General features: G+C 31.3%; 2 protein-coding genes across 2 annotated transcripts in view; one reads left to right on the top strand and one right to left on the bottom strand.

Annotated features, from left to right (window-relative positions):
• Nucleotides 1–716: 716 nt before the first annotated feature.
• Nucleotides 717–20,857, bottom strand: LOC127709463 (coiled-coil domain-containing protein 40-like). Its single transcript, XM_052215046.1, has 20 exons — nt 20,806–20,857; nt 18,450–18,522; nt 17,278–17,398; nt 16,305–16,601; nt 14,413–14,696; nt 14,045–14,128; nt 13,010–13,229; nt 11,479–11,636; nt 10,569–10,709; nt 9,636–9,739; nt 9,022–9,265; nt 8,096–8,278; nt 7,105–7,350; nt 5,476–5,689; nt 4,497–4,666; nt 3,481–3,572; nt 2,842–3,030; nt 2,397–2,517; nt 1,785–1,943; nt 717–1,267 (listed from the first exon to the last, which is right to left on the bottom strand). The coding sequence occupies exons 1-20, from the start codon at nt 20,823–20,825 to the stop codon at nt 1,022–1,024; spliced, it is 3,366 nt and encodes a 1,121-aa protein (XP_052071006.1). The 5' UTR covers nt 20,826–20,857; the 3' UTR covers nt 717–1,021.
• A 110-nt stretch (nt 20,858–20,967) lies between these two features.
• Nucleotides 20,968–22,427, top strand: part of LOC127709465 (TBC1 domain family member 16-like) — a 56,982-nt gene continuing 55,522 nt past the window's right edge. Inside the window, exon 1 of the mRNA XM_052215048.1 lies at nt 20,968–21,078. The gene's annotated coding sequence lies outside the window, so the exon portion shown is untranslated. The remainder of the gene's footprint in view (nt 21,079–22,427) is intronic.

Raw genomic sequence — 22,427 nt, forward strand, 5'->3', positions numbered from 1 at the left:
TTAGCTTTTCTCTTTTTATAGCAGTTTTCAAGATAATAGACAAAACTTGCATTTTACCCCTGTTTCTTATTTTAAGCCATGTCAGCCATGTTGGTTGGCAGTCGGGATCATCAGAGGAGAAGATTTTTGTAAAAGATAATGGACGAAAAAGGAGGACCGACACCAAGTGACGAGAAAAGCTCACTTGGTCCTTTGGGTGATGGGTGCTAAAAAGAGACCAAAGATACTAAAAGGACATTAAAATTCAATAAGTCTTAAGAGAAACTGATAACACCATTGCAAAAAAAAAAAGCAAAGAAAAGACAGGCAACAAAACATTTGTAATGTTTGTAGTGTTTTGTATTTCATTGAACTCTTTATTTCATGGTTCACAAATATCAATGAAATCCATTAAAATTAAGACGATGACCCTACAAATGATAATGAATCAACATTTTAAATAGTATGATAAGTTGTTGCTGTTACACTGAGCTAATACATATAATTGGTATATATTAAATATTGCAAATGTGCAATAATTTCAAGATGGAAAAAAGTTATAACAAAGGCAACCTGGCACACAATGTTTTTTGGACCAAATAGGTTCTAAAAAGCCCATATGTGATATAATTATACATAACTAGAACAGTGAAAACATATTCAATTTAATTTTAAAACATACCACATTGGATCAAATTAGACAGTTTTAGAGGAATTAAACAAAATGCAAAACAACATTAAATATAATGATTCATTTTAATAGTGAAATAATAAATAATAGTATACAAACATTTTGTATAATACAAATTCTTATAAAGAGACATTTATGCAATAAAATTCATCACAGTTAAAAAAAAAAGTGGCCCCTAGGCAGTGGCATCTAGTCCATACATTCATAAATTGTTAAAATTATGAAAAATAAAGAAATACATCTTTTAAACAAATGTTTGAAAAGAATATATTAAATATGCATTCTTCAATCTTTTTTTCTCTTTGACATAAGTCTGATGATGGTAATTTATAAAACTATCAAAAACTGTCTTTAATCGTCTGCTACATCAATTCTTGAACTCAGAGCAAGAGTGACCTTCCTAAGAGCAGGCTGTACATGGGGGAATTCTTGGTTTAATTTGTCCACTATAGCACTAAGGGTTTGTAACCTGTCCACTTGTTTGGAATTTTCAGTCTCCAATGTGGAGTCAGATTTACACAACATGGTATATTTTCCATCCTTAGCTTGCTGGAAATACTTCATTTTCTGTTGTTTGCCCAGTAATTCAGTCATATTCTAAAAGTCAGAAATAAAAATAAATTAAAAAGAATCAGTCAAAAAACTTGTGATCATTACTATAATAAAGTACACATATGATTTCCTAATATTGATTATTTGTCAGTGTACAACATATGTAAAGGGACATGTATAAAAACAATATGAGTGGTCAACCATGCTACTTTCGATTTTGAGTAATGAAATAAAAATCTGAAACTTCAAGTTAATCATAAATTATGATGATTCTGGATACATCTATAGGGTTTGTTCTATTATAAAAGTGCAGGACATAAAGGTATTTTTCATTTAATTATCTGTAAAGTGTTTGAATGTGACTGATAATAGTCTCACTCATAAAAGTAACTTAATCTAGCATAAAAGATTTTAGTATTTTAAGAATAAGTATCTTATCTTTTGAGGACACTTGCATGCATGCATATTACATAGTTATAAAAGTCAGGGGAAAGAATAAATTGGCTAAGAGTTAGAGAAAGTACATGTTCTCTTTGCAATAAGTAAGAATGAATAAATCTACCTTTTGTTTGAGCTCCACCATATTCTCCACATCAGAATCTAATGTATCAGCTTCCCCTTGTAATTGTTGTACATTAATTTGTCTCTGTTCTAACTGCTGACTTAAATCTGTCTGATGGTCTCTAAGTTCATTTATCTCACCATCACAAGAATTAGCCTCCTGAGAGAAAAACAAGTAGTTCAGATTAGCTTTCAACACACCAGTAAGCATCCTCCATTTTTATTTTTTTAAAGATGAAATGTAAACAGCACTTAATGCTTGTCAGTTAATTTAAGAAAAACTTAAAATAGTTCTGACATTTCAAAAGTAACAGATTCATTTATTTTCGTGGGTACCAATTTTCTTGGATTGAGGAAAACTTCTATACTTTTCGGGGATATTTGATTTTAATGTTTTGCCAAAGACTGCATATAACCTTATAGAAAATTTGCATATTGTGAACAATAAATTCCTAGTTCATTTATACCACAGAATCACAAAAATTGGTATCCAACGAATAATAATGAATCCACAGTACATGAAGAGCTTTTTTTTATCCCATTTTTCATAAACACTTTGGATTTCAATTTAAGTTCAAATTACAAGCAAAATACAAAGTTTAATATATCATACCGTTATTGTGACTTTAATTTTCTTTCTTAATTCTCCCATCTGTCTTTCAAATGTTCCTTTAGTTAAAACTTTCTTGTTTACTTTCTGTGAAGCATCACCTCTAGTAACTATGGTATCTCTCCTGTTAAAATAAAATATAATAATATTTTTCAGCTACATAAAAAATCTTTTTTATAATAAATTTATTGACAACAGAACAAATATATAAAACAGCTATACTACTATATCATCTATGTAGTTTGGTATCTGGTGGAGAAATGTCTCATTTGCAATCATACCACATCTTCTTATTTTTATATACTTCATCGACATTTGTATTTTTTTTAATGTAATTTATATGAATTTTACAACCAAATTTTTGAAACAATAAAAAAAGTTCTAAAAAAAATCCCTATATTAGTAGTACAAATTTGGAACGAATCAACAAAAATTAAAATGAATCTACCTGGAAACAGCTTTTTCCATTTCTTGTATCATTTTCTCCTGGTTCTTCATCAGTTGAGCATATCTGACCTGCATACGGTGGATTTCAGCTTTCATGGCCTTGATTTCACCTTGACCTACTTCTGAGTCAACGGCAGCTCTGGTTTCTCTAGCAAGCTGTGTTTTCTTTTCCCATAACATTATTTGCCGTCTGAAGGATGAATATGTAATTTGTTAGAGAAAAAAAAAGTTAGAAGGTTCACCAATTCATTTTACAATAAGTGAATATGTTGATCAATCAAACTCTTGTACATCATAAGAATACCATATATCTGATCTTCTTAAGTTCCAACTTACACAGGAATTTTCCCAGGAAAAGCCCTTAATTAATCTTATAAAATATTATGTTGTGTAACTGAAATAAGCTTTGTAAATTATCAATTTTTAATACATTCATCACAATTTTAGGTGAAGAATTTTATATAAATATTTTAATAGTTCTAAAGAAAGAGCAACTTGGCATAATGCATTAATACTGGCACACAATGTTTGAGTGTAAGCTGCACATTTGTAGAAAAAAAATAATGATTTTAAAGCCACTTAGAAGCAATACATTTCTGCATAGATAAAAGAAATATCTAGTATAAATAAATAAACATACTCAGACTCCACAAGACTATTGAGTAATCTTTCCTTTTCTTCTTTAACACCATCCAGTGATGTTTGTAATTCTATTGATTCAAGCTCTGCTTCCTGTGAAATGTAAACAGAGTAAATTATTTCAGAATCTAATACATTCTGGGTAAAATTTCAAAAGCGTTCTTAACAATGGAAATTCAACCAATGACATAACGTTATTTTCATTTTGGTGTACGAACAATTAGATTACCCAGAGTCCTTTAGATTCTGTAAAGGTGAATTTGTGAAGGATTTTTCAATACTAGATTTGTAATTCAACGTTTTAACATTTTTGTAAGACTTAAAAAATATGATCGCTTTTTATTCTCATTTATTCCGATTTTGACTTATTTGCAAAGTTAAGTTTGAATAAATGAGTGTAAAAAACAATCAGATTTCATAATTTGTTAATGAGAAATAGAGAAATAAATTGACCTCTTGACAGTTTTTACTTCATATATTTCATATATCTGATTTATATTTGAAAAATTACAATTTCTACAATACAAACTGGTCTCATATAAAAGTTTACTATTACCAAATTTAAGTGACTGTTACAAAATTAAGCCATACATTGTTTGTATGTTCCCTTTTATGTTTAAGTAACATATATAGATATAAGAAGATGTGGTATGAGTGCCAATGAGACAACTCTCCATCCAAGTCAAAATTTATAAAAGTAAACCATTATAGGTCAAAGTACGGTCTTCAACACGGAGCCTTGGCTCACACCAAACAGCAAGCTATAAAGGGCCCTAAAAATTACTAGTGTAAAACCATTCAAACGGGACAACCAACGGTCTAATCTATATAAAAAACGAGAAACGAGAAACACTTATGAACCACATCAACAAACCACAGCTACTGAACATCAGATTCCTGACTTATGACAGGTGCAAACAATTGCAGCGGGTTTGTATTAAGTAAATGGAGTTTTGTTGATCTTTACTAATATTTTTTTTATTTTTGGAAAATACTTATGAGGTTAATCAAACACACCTTGAGAGCACCAATGAAATCGTTTTCTAACAAGATATTATTCTGCTTCAGTTCATGATGAGTTCCAGATTGTCTATGCATTAGTTGATTCAATTTCAGCATGTCATTCTGCATGACACCAATTCCACGCTCGATGTCATAGGTTTCACGTCTCTCATGATCAATTTCACCTGTAAATATATGAAAAAATCTTAGATAAGTTTTTTTAAAATTTGTAAAAAATAGTTTCATTCGATAAAATTTACAACTTAAGTTAAAATAAAGCATAGTGATCTAAACTTTTTAGAACAAGCGTAAAGATGTTCAAATGAAAATATATGTTTCACAGGGCTTTAATTTTAATACTGTACACCAAATTATTTTTATTGATACTTCATTTTTCAATTAACGCTTTTTCAGCTGACTTCTCGGCAATTTATTTTCTCAGTTTTTGAATTTTCTTGAAGTATTTATATAATGGCAGACCAAAGTTTTACATATTTCGTGACTATTTGTATTCACATTATTTTTCTTTTTTGCTTGCAAAAATTAGTTTGCCTACAGTATTGATTTAGTGGGAATAAGCATTCTTTAATTATAATTTATCCAAAAAAAAATTGTTTTAATTTGAAAATTATGTAACAGATAAGTACTGTCATACAAAACTGTACATACATATTGGTTACTGTTAAATAAAAAATTATGTCATCTCCCTGAAAAATATGTCAGCCTAAGAATCAAATTACTTTTAGTCTGCTGCTAATAGAACATTTCTTATGTATCACTATAAATCAATTAAGTTATCTTTCATTCTAACCTTTTGCGTGTATGAAATTTTTCAATTATCTCCCTTTAACAATTTTCATATAATTTTTCAATCAATCCAAAAAATTAAAACGCAAACCAATTTAATGGAAATAAAAATGTCACTTTTCATAATACATCTAAGACTCCATCTTGCTATTTTTATGAAGTTTTATTTACGATATAAATCACATACCCTCAGTTCTAATTTTCTTTTGCAGGAGAATTGTGAGTTGTTTCTTTAGTTTCTCCACATCAACTGTTTGTTCCTCCTTTTCTTTGGCCAGTCTGACCAGTTCACTTTGTTGACGTAACCAGATCTGTTGAAGTTCTGTTATCTCCTGTATCATGCCGTCTATAGACTTCTGGAGAGAGTTGATTTGGATCTCCAAGGGACCTAACTCTACACCCTAAAATGTAAGAAAGGAAAAGAAAATTAAAATAAAATATTATTATCTTTATATTTCATTCCTTATTTTATTTAGAGATGGTTTAATGGAAACTTACTAATTTTCGTGACTTTCATGATCACATAAAGTAAGAGAAAACATAAATTGTCGTGAATATGTAAAATGTGGGTCTTCCCTTATGTAAATACATTAAGAAAAGAAGAAAATTCGTAAGTGTTTCGCGGAACCCAGTGTCTCGCCTACTTTTGCTGTTAATCGCTGGCTCAACAAAAATGAGGAAAAAAATCAATAAAAATATTCCTTTAGATACTATCTTTTGATTGTAAAAAGCTTCTGTCAAAGTTTGGTATAAATCCAGGATAGTTTATGAATCTAATAAATGCTTTAAAAACTTTTAACTGCAGACTGTATTTAATGTTAACTGGAAGAAAAACTAAGTCCATTTATAAGTAAAATACGGATAAACAGGTACAAAATTTTAACAAAATTTCCTTCTAGATACTAGCTTTTGATCATAAACAAGCTTCTGTCCAAGTTTAGTACAAATCCAGGATAGTTTAAGAAAGTTATTAAAATTTTAAAAACTTTAACCACAGAGTGAATGTATTGTTTCCTGGCGGAAAAACTAAGTCCATTTATAAGTAAAAGACAGAAAAAATGAAATTTTTTTTTAACAAATTTACTTCTGGATACTATCTTATGATCATAACAAGCTTCTGTCCAAGTTTGGTACAAATTCAGGATAGTTTAAGAAAGTTATTAAAATTTTAAAAACTTTTACCACAGACTGAATGTAATGTTTACCGGCAGAAAAACTAAGTCCATTTACAAGTAAAATATGGAAAAACAGGAATTTTATTTTGACAAAATTTACTTCTGGATACTATCTTATGATCAAAAACAAGCTTCTGTCCAAGTTTGGTACAAATCCAGGATAGTTTAAGAAAGTTATTAAAATTTCAAAAACTTTAACCACAGAGTGAATATTGGTGGACACCGCCGACAACGACGCCGCCGACCGAATGTAGGATCGCTATGTCTCGCTTTTTCAACTAAAGTCGAAGGCTCGACAAAAAGCTTGATTATGAATTGTAGCAAATTCACCTAGAAAGGTCAAATTTCAAAATAAATCATTCACAAAATTAAGTTTGATTTAAAAAATAAAAAAAATAAAGCTTTCATAAGTTTTATGTGATCTTGATTTCAAACCATAGCTTTACAAAAATTTCTCATGAAACTTTTAATATGGATCATTTTAAAATGAAAACTTAAATAATTTAGTTTGGTCAAAATCTATTAGTAGATCTAAAGACAATAACATGCATCTGGAAGTTTTGACCAGATCTGAGGTTCTCAAAGGGCACCAATTGGGCTGTTTATTTCAAAAATCTGAACCAAGGGAGATAACTACTTACTCCAGCATTGGTAATGAGAACTTCAAGTTTCTTGTTATATTGGTCAATAACATTCTGTTTCCTCTCAATAATGGCATTCCTCCTGATAATCTCTCCCTCACTTTTGTTAATTATTTCATTCCTCTGTGCTATTTCTTCATCCAACCCTTCCATGACTTTATTCAATCTTTCAATTCTAGTTTGAACATTAGAAATTTCCAAAGAATCCCTGGATATTTGGTTCTCTACCTCAGCCATTGATGTTTCCTGAAAAGATTATGTATATTCAATTATTAAGATTCAGTACTATTATATGCATCTAAATTGAAGTATAAAAATGAAAATGTCTTTTCAGCAGTAATATTTAATTTTGCACATATCAATACAAAACAAAATTTAACTAACAACTAGAAAACCAGTTTTTTTTTCAAGTCTGTAATTCTGGACTTAAAAGAATACAGGATAATTGGGTACCAGAAAAGTTTATAGATATGTAAGCAGAATAAATATCTATTCAAATTTGCTGTTCAGGAGCCATTTACTATAGAGAGTTGATTGGCCTTTTATGAACTGTGACAAAAAACATTTATCCCTTTGCTTATTTCATATGTCAGTGTGAAAAGTTCAGAATTCTTGTATTCTGTTAAAACTATTTGTTGCATTTCATTTTGTTCAAAGTCTATATTTGCTCTGTGCAACTCCCCCTTTTTTTTTAAAAACTGGAGGATTCAAGAAAAAACTTCAATTTCTTTTGTTTAACATCTTAAACACAAATATCAATCATGATTTCTTTTGTTTAACATCTTAAACACAAATATCAATCATGATTTCTTTTGTTTAACATCTTAAACACAAATATCAATCATGATTATTTCTTTTGTTTAACATCTTAAACACAAATATCAATCATGATTATTTCTTTTGTTTAACATCATAAACACAAATATCAATCATGATTTCTAACGGCCAACATGTGTTGAAACACTGTATTTAAATGTAGATGAACACTAACTAGTTGTTTAGTGAGATCCCTCCTCTTTCCTGTCAATTTCTTGGTATAATGTGCAGCTTTATCCATTGTCAGTTGACTCCTCATTTTCTCCATGATTTCATCTTCCAAATTGACTTTCTCTAAATATTCTCTTTCTATCTGCTTTCTCAATGCATTCAACTCATTTAGTCTCAAAGTTTTGTCCTGGAATAGAAAGAAAAATATAACTCAAGTTATTTTTTAGAAATATTTTATGACATGACAAAAATTAAAAGTGTAAGGTGTTGATTTTCCCGTATTCGATTTTAACAGAGATCCAAAGAGTTGACAAATCTTTTTACTTTTACATGTAGCATGTTAGCTGTTGCAGTTTTATACTATTTATTTATATAGTCTGTATTATATGTGTATGAATTGACATAATAACAAACTTAACATACATTATGGGTTTTTCTCATTGTTGAAGGTCGTATGGTGGCCTGTAACTGCTTAAATTCACTTAATTTGATCTCAATTGGATAGTTGTTTCATAGGCAATCATACCACATCTCCTTATTTTTATATGTAAACTATGCAAATTATTTTATCATTTAGGTTAACAAAGTACGTTTTCTTTTTCTATTTGTTTTAAACGAACAATATTCTAATGAGTATATCTTTCACACAACTTTCTTAAATTTCAAACTTTGGACAAAATGATGTTTACCATTATTGCCCTGTTAAGAGCTTGATCTATCTCATGTAAATTCTGGTATATGTAACTATTGTAAATTCAGAAATTATTGAGGGTAATATTATGGCAATTGTTAAACAATCAACACAAATGTGAGTTTAAATTGTGATTTCAGAAAATACTGAATACAAATTTATCATCGAAATTCTAAATGCAAGTTTTTAATTTTGCGACGCCCATCTCATTGCAATTTTTTGCAAAAATTTCTGCTTACCGTCATTGCCCTGTTAAGAGCTTGTTCCGTCTCATGTAACATTCTGGTATATGTAGCATATTCAGCTTTCAATGCATCATGTTTGGCTTGACATTGAGTCAATTGTTTCTTTACTGTTTCTATATCTCTCTCGGTCTTGTTCAATATCAATGTTAATTTTTCATTCTGTTCTTGTTCTTTGAAGATTGATTTCTTGTATCCTTCTATTTCTGTCTCAAGTGATAGCACCTTCTGCATTTGTTGTCTGAAATAAAGAGTCAACAGGAATTAAAAAAAAAAAAGATGAAAGATTATTTACTCTTTTGTTTTATTTCTCTTTGAAAACAATAAGCAGACAATTGATTTCTCAGTATGGAAATTGATACTTTTAAATATGAAATACCATATTCCAAGTCATTAAATCTTTGTACTTAAAAAATAGTCTAAAATATACATTCTTTGAAAAAAAAAGTTTTAAATGGAATCTTATATAAGTTATTAATACTAAAAAGATTGAAATAGTTTCCAAATTTACAGTATTAAGGTGCATAAATTTATACACAGAATGATTGTAAATTGAAAATTAAGAATTAAACGTAGTAATAAACTTTCAGAGAATTATTATAAAAACTAACTCTAGAGCCTCATTCATGGCAGAGTGAGCTTCATCTCTTCTCCTCATACCAATAATAGAACTATTCCATTGTTGAAATAACTGTTTCTTTTCTAGTTGTATAGCCTGAAAAGTTGATAGAAAAGTTTCAAATTTGCTGAAGAACTGTCAACATGTAAGTATTACTAATAAGAGAATTCTTATGAAGCAAAGCAACATTACTTTACATCGGTTTATGAAAGGTATGCAATAGAATAAATGTAATAATGTAATACCCTTTTATCTTTCGTTGATCATAAAAAATCTGTCTGTCATGTAATGTTTTTTTAGGTAGCTAGTTAGGAACTCACTAATGATGCCTTTGAGAATACTTTACTTTCAAAACTTTTGTAATGAGCTATAGGAACCTAGATTTTTTAATGTAACAGATGCCATGAAATATATTTGAAAATTAAATTCTTAAAACTGTTGTATAAAGAAAAACAAAAAAGCATATGAATTAGCATTAAAGTACAAACAGAAAGTAATGATATTTGGTATATATATATATATATATATAACTGTGTTTTGGCTACTGTAAATTTAGAAATTATTTTGTGCATTTATTATTGCAATTTTTGAAGAGTGGACAAAAATGCAAGATTAATTATTGTAATTTTGGGAAAATCATCAGACAGATATATGTATCAGATATCAAAATGAATTTTCTTATTATTGCAATACTCATCCAGTTACATTTTTAGCATTGAAAAAAACATCAAAATAATTACTGAATTTACAGTGTTCTTTTTTCAGTCTCTTTTGGTTATGCAGCTCTCTTAGTAATTAAATGTCTTAAGCTTTCAAATTAAGCTTTGAGCATGCCTGATGAATAGATGAAGGTAAATCCTGAAATGGACATGTAGATTGGTAAAAAAAATGTACACTTTGCTTTGATTGAAATCAGGTAACCAACCTCAATTTCCATATGTGCATCAGATAATGCTTCTTTGGCAGCCTTTGTTTCTTCTAGTTGTGCAGTAATCTGAGCCTCAAACATTGCAATCTCTTCCTTCAGTTTGTCTACTGTTTCTACAAGTCTGTCCACATACAAATCCTGTAAGAATAAAGTATAAAATATTTATATGATGTATGATTACATCTGCAACACTATGCAAGTTGTTTTCCACTCTTTCTCTTGGTTGATATAGTCGAGTACGTGGTTTTGTCAGTTTTTATGATTGGTTGATGTTTCAGCCACTTTCAGCACTATTGGTTATTTAATGGTGGTCCGTTTATATTGGTGGAGGAAGACAGATTGCTCGGAGAGAACCCCGATCTTTGGTAGGGAAAACAGACAATCCTTATAAATTAAGATTGGAGTCAAGCCCACCTGCCACATATGGGGTTCGAACTCACAACCTCAGTGTTGACAGGCTAGTGATACAGTAGTTGAACTACTTAGACCACTTGGCCACAAAGGCCCCCAGTTTTTGTAGACTCTCTCTTTTTGAATTTACGTAGGTATTTTTGTTCCTTGATAAGTTAACACCACTGTTTCTTTTTAAAAATATTCGATAATGCAAAAGTTGAGATTAATGTTTCAGTTTTCCACTAAAAATGTTCAAAAGCTGTTTAAGATTATCAAGTATTCCATTTTTGTCTTCAGTATGCTTGATAATAAGATCAACTAGATGGATTTTGTTTCTTTATTGTTCCGGGTCTTTCTTTCTGTTTTCTTTTCTCTCTTTTGGAATGAAACCAACAGACAAATTTTTACACAACCCATACTATAACACAGCTGCGAAAGTAGTAATGCAAATTGAACAGCTATAACTCCTGTTTCTATCAATGAATTTAGTACAGTTATGACCATACAGACATACCTGCTTTTGTTTTTCTATTTCTGCCTTGGAAACTTCTGTATCTGCTTTTTCAGCAGCTCTTCTCATGATAGCTATGTCAGATCTTACATCCTCCTTAGCATTCTGCATGTAGAATAGACGTAAAGCCAAATTTTCTACCTCAGCTTGTAACTCAGAACCTGTGAACAGAGATCATAAATGAGATAATATATTATGCAACATTGCTATAATTTTAAGTGACCTTGTATCACTCATCTTGCAAGAATTATAAAAAAAAATTGGAAAACTTACATAATACTAGTAATTTGTATACTCTTATGACATTGTAGTTTCATTATTGTTTTATGGATTACAACTTTGCTTACCATTTATTCATGCACTTTTGTAAAATTCAATAAGATTCACATTGTGAGCAAATGTGGTCATCTGCTTTTATACTCAGGCCTTGTAGTCATAAAAAAATTCACGATTGTCATACTCATTCAATGACCTAGAGGCCAGATGTTAGTTTAATCATCTGACTTAGATTCATTGATCTATGATTGTTGACTCGTGATAAACACAAGGCATTTTGAAAGCATGATGAAAACAAAATCTTTGAGGAATGGAGTAAAAAATTACTGACCTCAGCTTACTTTGTTTTGTAAACATTTAAACTATGTAATTTGAAGCATTATCAGTAACAATGCACACAAAGGGAATTCAGTTAAAAATCCTTCAATGTGGTAATTTTTCTCAATGAATGCTGATGATTTTCATTGATACTCTTACACTGTATATTCAAGTATAATTCAACAGGTCTTATATGACAAAGTTAAATTTCAGAGTGTTCTCCCTTTCAACCACAAGCAATCACCTTATTTCACAGCACACTCAATATGTTGATTGATTGATTTTTTTTGTGTTAAATGCCTATTTCAGCACTATTGGCTATTTGGTGGCAGCCATTTTAATTGGTGGAGGAAGCTGGAGTGGCCAGAGACACCACAGGCATTCAACAAGAAAACTGATAATCCTAGTCAATTGAGATTGCAGTCAATTGACTATTTGGTAGCAGCCATTTTAATTGGTGGAGGAAGTTGGAGTGCCAAGAGAAAACCACAGGCATTCAACAAGAAACCTGATAATCCTATTCAATCGAGATTGCAGTCAATTGACTATTTGATGGCAGCCAATTTAATTGGTGGAGGAAGCTGGAGTGCCTAGAGAAAACCACAGGCATTCAACAAGAAACCTGATAATCCTAGTCAATCGAGATTGCAGTCAATTGACTATTTGATGGCAGCCATTTTAATTGGTGGAGGAAGCTGGAGTGCCCAGAGAAAACCACAGGCATTCAACAAGAAAACTGATAATCCTAGTCAATTGAGATTGCAGTCAAAAACACTGCCACGTTGGGGGTTCTAACTTGCAACATCAGTGTTGACAGGCTACTGATACATGTCTTAGACCACTCAGCCACCAAGACCCCCTTCAATCATTACAAGCCATGGGGACTATTTAACTGAGTAAATTGGAATGCACTGTATTATTTGTAGAACTTATATCTTACATTTCTTTTTCTCCTTATTTACAGCTACTTGATTTTCCTTGTAAAGGTTTCTGACATCACCAAGTTGTTGTTCCTCCTGTTGACGACCTTGGTGAAGTGACGAATATTCATCGTGATTTTTCTCCAGTAACATCTGGTATCTAGCTAATTCTTGCTGTATTCCATAAAGATCTACACCAAGATCCTCTCTTAACTTCTTCCTGTTCCTCAGTGCTTCATCCTAATTTTTGGTGAAGAAATTTGTGATAAGCATTGATTATTTATACAGTAGATTTTCATATTTGTGGAACCCTATCTTCGTGGATACTTGATTTCGATGTTTTATGAAAAATTCTGCATACAAACCTTTAGGAAATTTTAATTTCGTCAAATAATTGATTTGGTGGTTCACATATAACATGGAAGAGGATGTGGATGGGGGTTTACAGAATAGAGAATAATTGGCAAAAAAAATTAAGAATACAGAAAAATGGCTGAAAAAAAAATAAAAAATAGAGAATAATGAGGTGCTAAAATATAAAGAATAGAGAATAAAGGTCAAAAAGTATAATGAATAGAGAAAAATGGCCTGAAAAATTAATGTATACAGAAATGTAGGACCCCCCATCCAGACCCTCATGAAAATCCAAGTAATCAAGTAACCCAAAAAAATAAAGATTCCGCAGTTATTGAAATCTTTTCCACTTTTTGCATGGATGATTCTTTAAACTTTATCTGATAATTATTTTAATTTGTTTTTCTTGTTTGCTTAATTTTGTCTGTTTGTTTGTATAACTTAAATTTTTTTTATTTTTGTATTAACAAAATATATACCTGTTTCAACACAAAAAAAAACAAAATGAACTTCTTTTTCTTATAATAGTAACATTTGCAACCAACTAAAAATAACAATCTTCAACACATTTAAAATCTTTCTCGACAGTTTCAATTTATCCCAGATTTATTTCCATTACTTTCTGATCCTATTTATAGAAAAATTTCAAATCTTTGATGCAGGAATTTTAAAACTCTAAGATTCTATAAAGATGTACTCACCAACTCTCTCACTTCAAGGGTGAACTTTTCATCTTGTTTGGTCAAATGTGCTTTGAGAGCATTTTGGAACCTTTTCATCAGTGGCTGAAATAATCAGAAGATATAAGTTAAAATGTGTATACAAAATAAGCCATGTTACATTCAAATTAAATACAGGGGATGTTCATGTTGTATAATTAAACAAATTGTAGGCAATGTGAATTTTTTTAGCCAATATTTACAAAAAGAAACATTTCATTTATTTGAGGACAAGAATCACATTTTTTAAAAATCAGTAATAAAATCAAATATTTTTTAATTACTTTCATTAATTTGATAGGAAACCATTATGTTCAAAACATTTAGAATTTGTTTGGGGTCATACTTACATGGTCAGGGTCAAGAACCATCATATCTGTCTCAGCCTCACTTCCATCATCAGACTCTCCACCCTCGTCTTCCATCTCTTCCTCATCTTCATCACTGTCCCCACCCCCATCACCATCATCTCCGTCATCCCCACCTCCACCACCTTGAGAATTAAGGGCAACTGCGTTACTGGGTTCCTGAGGTGGTTCTGGAGCCATGTATTCTCCCTGGTCAAAATCATCGTCTTCCCCGCCATCTCCACCAAAATCATCACTGACTCCGAAAGTAGGTTCTTCTTCAACAGCTATAACAAAAAGAAAATCCGTAAGGGTTCAGCGTAACCCAGTGTCTCGCCTACTTTTGCCGTTAATCACAGGCTCAACAAAAATGAGGAAAAAAAATTAATAAAAATATTCCTCTCTATACTATCTTTTGATTGTAAGAAGCTTCTGTCCAAGTTTGGTAAAAATCCAGGATAGTTTATGAATCTAATAAATGTTTTAAAAACTTAAACTGCAGACTGTATGTATATTAACTGGAAGAAAAACTAAGTCCATTTATAAGTAAAATACGGAAAAAATGGAACAAAATTTTAACAAAATTTCCTTCTAGATACTAGCTTCTAATCATAAACAAGCTACTGTCCAAGTTTGGTACAAATCCAGGATAGTTTAATAAAGTTGTTAAAATTTTAAAAACTTTAACCACAGAGTGAATGTAATGTTAACTGGCAGAAAAACTAAGTCCATTTATAAGTAAAATACGGAAAAAATGGAATTTTTTTTTTACAAAATTTACTTCTGGATACTATCTTATGATCATAAACAAGCTTCTTTCCAAGTTTGGTACAAATCCAGGATAGTGTAAGAAAGTTATTAAAATTTCAAAAACGTTAACCACAGAGTGAATGTAATGTTTCCTGGCAGAAAAACTAAGTCCATTTATAAGTAAAATACGGAAAAAATGGATTTTTTTTTACAAAATTTACTTTTGAATATTATCTTATGATCATAAACAAGCTTCTGTCCAAGCTTGGTAGAAATCCAGGATAGTTTAAGAAAGTTATTAAAATTTCAAAAACTTTAACCACAGAGTGAATATTCGTGGACGCCGCCGCCACCGACAGAATGTAGGATTGCTATGTCACGCTTTTCGACAAAAGTCGAAGGCTCGACAAAAATCAATTGTAATTTTTTTGTACCCAAAAACCTAGGACTAATTCATATTTTTTATATTTTAATAACAAACAAAATGAAATGAATGAAAAGGCAATTCATAATTCACTAAAACATTTCAGCTACCGGTATATATTCCACTAAACAAAATTTCAGAACAAACAATAAGAAATCATTTAATGAATATTATTAAGGTCATGTTACAGTAAATGGGCTATGTCACAGGTTTTGGTAAAATTTTGCATACAACTTTGGCCTGTTAAACTGTTACTGAAAATAAAATGCATTTATCTCAATTATTATCTGACATATTACTGATTGCATTCTTTCAAAATAGGTGAACATTTGTTATATGTAAAATTTTTGCCAAATCTGTGACATAGCCCATTTACTGTTCCTTGACCTTAAACGGTATATACATGAACTTATTATTATATGTCCTACAAGAACACAAAAAGCAAGATATACAATGTGCAATTTTGATTTCATAATATTATCTAATGAATTTTATAATTAATAGTTTTACAGGTTACTTATTATTGTGTTTTTGAGGCTACACAGCAGATACATGTAAAAGAAGAATAGTACACAATGGAAGATTTTAATTTCACAGTTTTTTTAATATGCCAAAAAGACTAACTTTTTTTTTTATTTACTGGATCTTTTAAGCTTTACTTATCAATTATCCTTCTGATTTCAAGAGAACAATATAAAAAAGGAAATTAACAAATGTATACCTTTGGTTGCACTTGTAGGTCTGGAATCTTTCTTAGACCCTGCTGCAGACTGAGGCCTGGACCCTCCAGTAACTGATTGTGGTCGAGACCCTGCAGGTGATGGTGGTTTTCCAGACCCAGGTCTAGATGGTGGTTTATCTTTAGCAGCTGAGACAGGTCTGGCAGCAGAGCTTGGTCTTTCTCCAGCAGCTGAGGCACGACCAGATCCAGGCCTTGCTGATGTTGGTTTTTCTCCAGTAGCTGAGGCACGACCAGATCCAGGCCTTGCTGATGTTGGTCTTGATCCCTCCTTTGACCCTGAAAATTCCACAGAATTAAAATCTTTAGTATGCCTCAAGACTACTAAAATAAACATTAATGGCTTCAGGCAACAATATAGCAATCCACACATTACTGGTTAAATTATATGTTTTTCTTACAATATAAAAATACATTGATGAAGTGAAATCATCATTGAGACAAATACCCATAGATAACATTGTGAGTACCTTTTAATTAAAACACATTTTCAGGATAGTGTTTTTAAAACTACATTTATTTCAATAAGCTAAAGCCAATTAAAGTGATTTCCTGGTGATAAAAGTGACACATTTATGAACAGAACAAAATTCTTCAACCACCCATTAAGCTTTTTAACATACAACTGTAGAATAATTCAATTCAATTCAAAGTATTTCATTGTTCAAACATCAAACACACATTTAAACAAAGGGATTGGACAAAAGACAAAGCCTATAAAAATCCTTTCCCATACAATATGTACAAGATAAATTGAATAATCTGATACTGTTTTAGAAATATATTTCTGGTAATTCATAGATCATTTACATTGCAATGAGTCAGGGGATGCAATCCTCCCTTGTAAAATAATGCATCATGATCAGTTTAAATGGGCTAACAAAAAAAATTAGCTACATTTTTTAAACAAAGACAAACACTAATATGTCCATTATCAATTTTAGCCTATGTATACCTGGTTTGGCAGAAGTTGGTCTAGAACCAGGCTTGGCAGAAGTTGGTCTAGATCCAGACTTGGCAGAAGTTGGCCTAGAAGATGGCTTAGCTTCTCCTTGTTCCATCGGTCCTGAATCAAACTGAAAAAGAAGGAATATAAATTCATAGAATAATAAATTTTTAGAATAACAAAGAAGACTGTATTAGATTTTTTAATACAAACTCAACACATTACTTGGTGTGCCTGTACCAGGTCAGGCTTCCTTGACCAAGTGTTGTAAGTCTTTGTGTATCTGGTTTTTATAGAGGGGTCAGGTGACGGTGGCTGTTGTGCAGTCTATTATTTTGGGTAATTCCTGTTAGAAAGGTTACCCTTTTTATGTTTAAATTGAAGAATAGACCACTTTCGAGTAATGTCCTTCACTGGAAAAGTTTGTCAATTATGCACGCCTTTACGACATCATTAACCAGATAGAGGGGCCTGCATGTATTCATGCATTATTAAAGTACATCCAGCGTCTTTGTGATTGTCAATATGCAGGATAAACTAGAAATAATGTTTGTTCTGAAGGTACTTAATTACAATTCCCTAATGACAGCAGTGCTGATTATCAATTGTAAGAATTTAATTTGCTGAATAATTCGTGCAATATAGCATCATTTTTTTCGACCACTTGCTCAACATGGGAAGGAAGTGACGATGCCCCTAAAGGCACAAATGATGTTCACTAAAACCAAAATTTTTGACAGAAATGCAACAAACTTGAAATTGGTCTATAATTTTTGTGAATGTAGGGTATAAATCAATCAGATAACAACCTAACAATATAAAAGAGACTGAGATCTCCTAATTGTCTATCTCAACTGTCTTGCTCTTGTCTAGCTGTGGCTTCATGATCAGATCATTATACATGTATATAACGGTAAATATTTTTTTTTTATATATTAATGATATAAACTTATTTGTGTTTTCAATTAAGTTATTCTTTGTAGTAAATTTCATTGTTCTTCATAGGCCTTAAATTTGAATAAAGAATTCTTATTATTATTTGAACAAAAACTGAAAATGTATATTTTACAAGTTTTGTTATCATTAATTCCAATGACTAAAAATGTTTTAAAAAACAAACTTCTCTTTGTACCTGACAAACTTTAAATGTTAAATGGCTAAATATTCAACAATTAACATACCTCTTGAAGAGCCGCCACTGTAGCATCACTTACTACATTTTCTACACTAGGTTTAGCAGATGGTGACTCTGGTCTACAAAAAAAAGATAAAAAAAAAATTAAGCACTGCAAGAGTTGAATATTAAAAAATCTGCACACAATGTTTAAAAAAAAAAGTTATGTTCCTGGTTACAAATTTATTGTGAATTGGACAGGGTCAGTCAGTAGGATTTTATTTAATTTCTACAAACTTATATAAAATTGAGAATGGAAATGGGTAATGTGTCAAAGAGACAACAACCCGACCATAGAGCAGACAACAGCCGAAGGCCACCAATGGGTCTTCAATGCAGCGAGAAACTCCCGCACCCGGAGGCGTCCTTCAGCTGGCCCCTAAACAAATATGTATACTAGTTCAGTGATAATGGACGTCATACTAAATATTCCAAATTATACACAAGAAAATAAAATTAAAAATGATGCAAGACTAACAAAGGCCAGAGGCTCCTGACTTGGGACAGGTGCAAAAATGCGGCGGGGTTAAACATGTTTTTTGAGATCTCAACCCTCCCCCTATACCTCTAGCCAATGTAGAAAAAACAAACGTACAACAGAATATGTCTTTCAGAATAGGTTTTACCTGAAAATCAGAAAAAAGACTACACACAATGTTTTGTTATCAAATTTCTAATAGGAATTTCAACCAAATATGGGTCTAGATTCAGCAGATAGGAAATGATCTTACATTTTGTTATTTCACTACATGTAATAAAACAAATAGATTGAGGGATAAAAAAGGCAGGTCTGTCAGGTAATCAGATTTTCCCCAAAGTTTCTTGTGCGACCAGATATCTACAACTCAGGAAATTGCTCCAGGACCCATTAACTTATCTGGGAACTACATTTTGGTACATGTGTAAGTTAGTATTGAAATAATCTAATGTTAAATGTTTAAGCAACAACAAATTTTTATTGTAATTAAGTTTACTTTTAATTAGAGGTGTGACAGGTTAGGTACTGTGTGCAAAAATTTATCATGTTACTTTGTAGAATTTCATTTTCCAAATCAATTTAGTTTTTTTTTTCAATGTGCATTATTTGAGTACTGGAGAGATTGTGTTGGGTCTTGTATTTTGTTGATTGTGAACGGATATATGTAGAGAAAGAGTGTAGTGTGGCTGATTTGTCTGTAATATTCTAATATAAAGACTAAAAAGTGATAGTCGATTAATTAAAATCAATAGATGACTATTGAATAAATAACCATTCCAAATTTGGCACACAATTAACTTGCACATGATTTAGCAATGATATCAATAAATATTTGTACTTCTAGCAAATAAACAATTAACAAATACCTTTTTTTATTGCATACTGATGTACACAATGTAAGTGTACTAACTAATTGTGTATTCGTAACTATTTATTTGTAAACATGGTGAAGCGTCAATAGTTCTTTGGACAATTAGCAAATGTCCCAGCGATTTTCTCACAAAGAATTGCTTGAAATTAAGAATCTGGGTCCGTTTGCCCTGATTCATGTTCGCCCTGATTTTTATTTTATTTTGTTGTCTTGTTGTACGATGTTTATTATTTGAAAAAAGTATGTTAAAATTTGTTGAAAATATCGCCGAATATTTATGTTGTATGAGGGGTGGATAAGGGTTTACAGAGTAGAGAATAATGGGCAAAAATATAATGAATAGAGAAATATGGACCAAAAAATAAAGAATAGAGAATAATGAACAAAAGGTATAAAGAATAGAGAAAAATGCCCAACAAATTAAAGAATACAGAAATGAAGGACCCTCCATACACCTTATCGCTATTTCTCGCCATTACTGGACTTCACACAAGTTCCCGTAAAATTTTGACGTCATAATAGAAAACATCTGACGCCACAATGGAAAAGTGATTGTTGTATGACGTCAAAAGTTCGAGCGGCACAGATTCTCGGGTCAAGCGGGAATAGCGATAAGGTGTATTCAGACCCTCTTGTATTTCTGCTCCCAAATAATCATTTTCCTTTAATCTGCACTGTAGAGTACCAGGAATGCAAGGTATTTAGTATAAAACAACTTAAGGCAATGGCAAGTCATCACTGGAATCAATTTCAGGGGCACAGTTCCCAGCCTTTTTTTTCGTGTATGACATCTGAGTATAACTGAATAAATAAATGTTCAGTGACAATCACTAATCAGTAGACTGGCCTTGAAAAAAAGGGTTTATTCTTGCATCAAAATCAAATTTGTTTTAACTCCAATACTATTGAAACTCTAAACTAGTTTCAATGTATTAACGATTAATGTTCGCGCAATGTGTCATTTCAAAAATGACCCCAAAATCGTCAAAAACAATAGGAATTCAAGCTAGCTACCTGTCTTCTTGATCTGCCATATTGTTGATTGTTGCTATGCGGAAATCACAAATTCGCGATGCTTGCTGGGTAATATTTTCGGAACATTCCTGGCCTGATGACTGATTAGAATGTAAAATAATATCGGATTTTTGGTCCGAAAGAAATCCAATGAAATAGGAGAAAGGTAATGAGATGTACAGAATGACAGCTTTTCGTATACCGATTTGAGATTTGGAACAACAAAGAACTGCAATATCTGATTTTGTGAATTACAAATCATAAGTACTTCATGTGAGTAATTACAAAAATTGAAAATAATGTCTGTAAGCTTAATCACCAGGTAAAACTATAGTGTCATGCACCTCAACCCCACTTTCTTCAGATGTTTTCATATGTTGTTTATGTACAAAATTTGGAATATTTGAGCCTTGTCACCTATTTTTAATATTATTTATTTCAGTTAATGTATTGACATAAACAGTTTTGTAATTCCGTAATTGGCTGGAATTTACTTGATTTCCAAAAACCTTATCATTATTTGGGAATCTGCGACACTAGTCCAAATAATTTTGACTTCTAGAAAAGCTATTTTTGGTTTTTGCTGTTAAGCCTTCCATCGTGCGTCCAAAAAATATATATCTTAAAGCCATACAAAACGGCAAATTATTGGGACTGCTGCGACACTTGAACTATTGACGTCATACAAAAATCACTTTTCCTTTGTGGCATTAGACATTTTCTATACACCTTATCGCTATTTGTCCGCCATTACCGGACATCACACAAGTTCACGTAAAATTTTGACGTCATAATAGAAAATATCTGACGCCACAATGGAAAAGTGATTGTTGTATGACGTCAAAAGTTCGAGCGGGACTGATTCTCGGGTCAAGCGGGATTAGCGATAAGGTGTATTGTGACGTCAAAATTTTACAGAAACCTTTGTGATGTCCAGTAATAGCAGTCAAATAGCAGTAAGCAGGCCTCTACAATAACTTTTTTTTCAACTTGTCCAGTAGGACAAGTACAACCCAAAACTTACTTGTCCGAATGAAATTGTAACTTGTCCAAAAAAAATCTTAATAATAACCTTTTTGGCATTTTAAGTTGATTCAAGAAACAAAATGAATTAAAACAATAGAACAGAATTTGATTTATATCTTTTGAAATACTTTTCAAAAATATGAGTCGAGAACAACTGAATCTAGTCATGTCACAGGGCTTAGGTTCTAGTTTTTCATCAATGCCAAAGTCTCATCAAACTCTGCACATGAGGCACCGTCTGATAGGCCTGTCAATGTACACTCATTGGATTTGTATCCTGGTTGTTTAAGTTGAAAAAAGATTATTCCAATGCAATCAATAAAAAAAAGAAGATGATGTATGATTGCCAATGAGACAACTCTGTGCAAGAGACCAAATGACACAGAAATTAACAACTATAGGTCACCGTATTGCAAGTATTGTTTCTTTCTACATATGATCAAATATGATTTTGTGAATTCTATGGTAAATAATTTCTTCATTTTTATTTAAAAAATTACCGGTATGGTATTTATTATAAAGCAAAAGAATAAGGTAGGAAAACGAGGTACTGATTTGTCTTGGTCCCGAAATGTCTCCTGCGTTGTCAAACTGTC

The sequence above is a fragment of the Mytilus californianus genome, unplaced genomic scaffold, assembly GCF_021869535.1.
Source record: "Mytilus californianus isolate M0D057914Y unplaced genomic scaffold, xbMytCali1.0.p SCAF_7, whole genome shotgun sequence".
Taxonomy (NCBI): Eukaryota; Metazoa; Mollusca; class Bivalvia; order Mytilida; family Mytilidae; genus Mytilus; species Mytilus californianus.